Here is a 4,580-nt window from a genome sequence, read left to right on the forward strand (position 1 = left end):
TGCCTTTTTCTTTTGTCTTTCTTTAAAAAAATTTTTTCAATCTATCACGGATTCACTAACAGTTGATGCAATGGCAGAAATAGGTGTATAAAAATATTTGTAAATAATTTATTATTCATGTTCATTTATTTGTCAAACATGTTATTCTGTTAAATTGTTTAATATTCATCATAAAATTTGCCAGGCTACTCCTCTATTTAATTTTTTACTTAAGTGTGACTGTGTTCATACGATAGCGGTGTGGCAAATCAGTCTCTCTCCTCTTCTCCCCATTACTAGAGGCTTCTTAAGTATATTCAGTGCTCTTTTTATTTAGACAAAATTACTTCATCTTTCATTTCATCTTTACATTACAATATTCTTTACATTTTTTAAAAACTTTCAATATATTAGCTGTACTGAGAAGGAAAAATTGCTGTGAATGATAATCTATTAAGAGGGGGCAATGACTTCATGCCTTGTTGTCTTCACCTCAGAGTTGTTACAGCTTTATGTCGTCTTTAGGAACAGGCTCCAGATTTCTTATTTTTCTTGTTTCAATTCTGCATCATCTATTTTCTTCAATCCCAGTCTCCTAAAATGTAAGCAGTACAAAATATTCTCATCCATCACAACAATAGCATGTAAAAGAAAGCATATGCAAATGCAGGTCATGACCCTAATTGCCTAATTATACCTGAATTGAATTGTGTTGCACTTGAAATGAGTGAGATGTTGATGGGATCCTGAATTTGTCATGGGCACTTAGAATGACAGTGTTACCGTTGACTCATCTCTCTCCCTCATCGCCAACCCACTCCCAACATCTGATTAGCTGCCAACCTCTACCTGTAGAATATCTCAGGACCTCAGCAGAAACATCAGTGGTTCTCCTTTTCCTGATAAACAACATTCAGAATATTTTATGTGGCTCTGAATATCTGCACCCTCTGCTCTTACCCCACCCTTCTTGTCTTCTTTCCTCTTCTTACCAAACTGAGCCCCAGCTCTTCTTGGCTCACCTTGCTTTGTGCCTTTGCTCATACTCCTCTCTTTGCCTGAAAATACCCTCTCTCTTCCCTCTAGTCTCTGAATGTTCAAAATAGAGTCACCATTCAAAGTCCAACTCATGAAATATCCCTGGATTCCCACATGAAGAAACATTCTTTTTTTTTGAGTCTCTGTAAGACCTTATTAGTGCCTCTCATATCATTTCATTTATCCTATCAAATATTGAGGGCTTACTACCTGCCAGACAGTTCTAGGCGTTGGGAATACGACAATGGACAAAACTTATGGGATTTATAGAACTGAAATTCTAGTAGAAAGGGTGAACCCTAAATATATAATATGTCAGATGAGGATAAGTACCATGGTAAAAATAAATCAGGAGTGCTCTGAGAAGCTCTCACTGATAAGATGTCACAACCTGCCTCCTTATTTCCTTCAGGTCTTAACCAAAGGGTCAGGTTCAATTTTATATAAAAAATTTTTTTAACATATGCTCTGTACTAGAACATAATAGGTAGGTAGCTTATTAAATTTTTGAACCTCTTGTGGTAGCTTGTGCTCTGATTTTTACTAGTAGATAATTCAATAAATACATATCAATATAAAGAAGGATTATAATAACAGGAATTATTTATAAAATGAGATCCTAGAAAAAGAAATTTTGATTTAAAGTTGAGGAAAAAGATCTTCTGAATTTGAGACCTGGGTTATTGAGATGGTGTCCTTTGTACCTGCAGGCAGCTCCCTCATGCAGGACCTTTTATGCTAGAGAGGTCAAATGTTGGACAATATGTCATAGGCATGAATTCCCGATTCCGTCATCGCCTGTTACTACTTAGTGAGTGACTGTAGAGTAATGAGAGGGATGCCCATATGTGGCTTAGGGGAAGCTATCTCATTATTTCATACCTGTAGTCATGATTATAACTGACCTTCTATAGCTCTCACTTTACAGGTGTTTATTTCCCTGTGCCTTTTCCTTTTGCCTTCCAAGAAACCTAACTTTCTTAGAAACTTCTTTCGAAAACACGTAAGCCTTTTTAAACTTTCTGGATTAGCTCTACATAACTGCCTATGCATTTTAATTGGTATTCAAGTACTTACCTTAGGTTCTTTTGATCAAGATTCTGGATTTCTTGGGGCTGGCAGGTCACGGAGTAAAGTAACCCATTGGCAGATGATGAATGCATGAATTGTTGGAGCAAATCACTCAGTGTCTTGGTGACACTTTTGGCTATTGTTGTTCTCCCAAACCTTTGGGGCAGATTAGGAACATGTCTCGAGATGCTGTCCTCTGTATTGCTTCCAAATCTCAGAGGCGGGTTGGCCATCGCCCCAGTGCTTCTTTCTTCTTCCACGGTCCTCCCGAATCTCAGTGGCAAGTTGGCTACTGAGGGTGGCATTTTGTTGACTGCAGGTGTACTCATCTTAATGACGTTTTTTGGACCCCAGTCTTTTAACTCTTCAAAATTGAGACTTCTTTCTTTTCCCCAGCAGAGATCTCCTCTAGGCTATAATTAGAAATAACCATTAAAATAACATTATTATTATAAGCAATGGATTTAAACCCCAAATTAAGTTAAATCCAGACTTTAATCTGTAGGATTGTTAAAGCTATGAACAAAGTTTGTGCTTTCATGTGCAGAATTTTTAAAATAAATAATTTGTATTAAGCTTCTTAAAGCAATCTAGTTTCACCGTCCCTGGACTATTGTAAGACAACGCTAAAATATTAATAAAATATATACAGTGCATGCAGCAATGTGTTCGAGCAGCAAGAACATAATGAAGTAGTGAAATGAGGCAAAAGTTTATTTTACTGCAGTTATTCTCCTTCAGTTTTGATTCATGTTGGTTATGAACTATTTCATAGATTTTTATATTTTGTTTTTAGAGACACCTCCCACTGCCTCTCCATTTCTCTTGTTTCCCTCCTCTTTAAAAGCCAAAGTGGTGGGCTCATGAAAGCAGAGATGCTAGCCACATTTGGGGGTACAGCTGGAGGAGACTTCTTTTTTACCTGTTCATATTCAGAGTTCCACTCTAAAAGCATTTCTCAAGAAATTGATTGCATTTTTGTCAGTATGTAAATTATATTAGTAAAACACCGATTGCTTTGTGGGTTACTACACAACTACTATACCAACTTTAAAGCAACCACTTAAAATACAGCAAATATTTAATTGGATTTAGTTTTACCATGAAAGTTTGTCCATATGAAGATTTTTAAATAACTGTTTTCTGATTGTAAAAAGTAATACCTATTCATTTCAGCAAATTTGGGAAATTCTATAAAGGCATAGAGAACAAAATAAAAATAACAGGGAATTCCACCATCTAGGGATAAACATTTTGCTTTGATATAGAAAGACAATTCAAATGTCCAGCTGAAATGTATCCAGTACTTATTTCTGCAACTACTTATTACAGCTGTGCACTTCTGAGTCAAATCGAAAATTAATGCGCCTTATGCTTGCAAAGTATCAAACTCTGCACTAAAATGGTCGTGAGAGGCCAAGCTGTGTGCTGTTGTGCTACCAAATACAAGTTAGAGCCGTACACTGCCATGCGAACGCTGAAGTGTGACAAAAAACAAAACACAAACTTCTTCCTTACTCTTTACGAAAGCACTGGACTCAGGACAGATGTTCAGTAGTTTATGCTAGTCATGTTAGATAGAGTTAAAAACTTACCTCAGAATATTTGTCATAATTCTTTTTGCTGTGAAGATTGGGCATCATTGATTCATCTGAACAGAAGATGTTTGATGTTAATAAGATTGAAGTGGCTAAAGTCAGTAAAATGAATTGTTTTGATGAAATAATTTCCATTTTGTCCAAAATCTAGAATTAAGTTTATATGTGCAGCCCGATGTCTGTATGAAGGGAGATTGTGGTCTTTTTATCCTGTCCAAAAACAAAGGAAAGTTCACTTTCACAGCGAACTCAATCCCACGTGTTTTAAGCACCAACATTAATTAGTGTTTAACTGAAATATGTATGTAAGGAATGTGGGTAATTCATTCTAGGAAGACAGCAACGTTTCTGCTTGCAAATTCATTAACTTTGAAAATAATTTTCTTCCTTATGAAGAAGCATTTAATTAGATAAGTTTGGGGCCATCGTCATTAAGATTCCAAACAGAATGCTTCATTTCTCTGAGCTCAAACAAGAAGTATTTTCTTTTTGGTGTTTACGTCAATTCTTGGGAGAAGGAAAGAAAAGTATTCAATACATGCTAGCTCTGTTAAAAAAAAAAGTGTTTTTTTTCACACAAAAGAGTTAGGCGTAGTATTTTCAAAATGTCAGACAAAATTACAAGTGTGAAAAGAATTCCAAATCACATAAGACCCAAATAAAATGCCATTAATTAACTTTTTGTAAAATGCTGTTTGGTTATTAAAAAGCTTCAGGAGTAAATGTCAATTGTAACGTGGAGGGTGTGCATAAGACCCAGCGATTGGCATTTTGACAAACTGGCTGTCTCAGGAGAAGCTGGAGGCAGCTCAAGCCTTTTTGTATCTGCCCTGTGGGCCTTATTTGGCAAAACTGTATAAATCACCGGGATTTTATTTCTATGACGATGCCGCC

At 36.1% G+C, this 4,580-nt stretch overlaps 1 protein-coding gene across 1 annotated transcript; it reads right to left on the bottom strand.

Annotated features, from left to right (window-relative positions):
• Positions 1-522: 522 nt before the first annotated feature.
• Positions 523-3,821, bottom strand: NPVF (neuropeptide VF precursor). Its single transcript, XM_067745540.1, has 3 exons — positions 3,684-3,821; positions 2,095-2,501; positions 523-574 (listed from the first exon to the last, which is right to left on the bottom strand). The coding sequence occupies exons 1-3, from the start codon at positions 3,819-3,821 to the stop codon at positions 523-525; spliced, it is 597 nt and encodes a 198-aa protein (XP_067601641.1).
• Positions 3,822-4,580: the final 759 nt, after the last annotated feature.

The sequence above is a fragment of the Pseudorca crassidens genome, chromosome 8 (genome assembly GCF_039906515.1).
Source record: "Pseudorca crassidens isolate mPseCra1 chromosome 8, mPseCra1.hap1, whole genome shotgun sequence".
NCBI lineage: Eukaryota > Metazoa > Chordata > Mammalia > Artiodactyla > Delphinidae > Pseudorca > Pseudorca crassidens.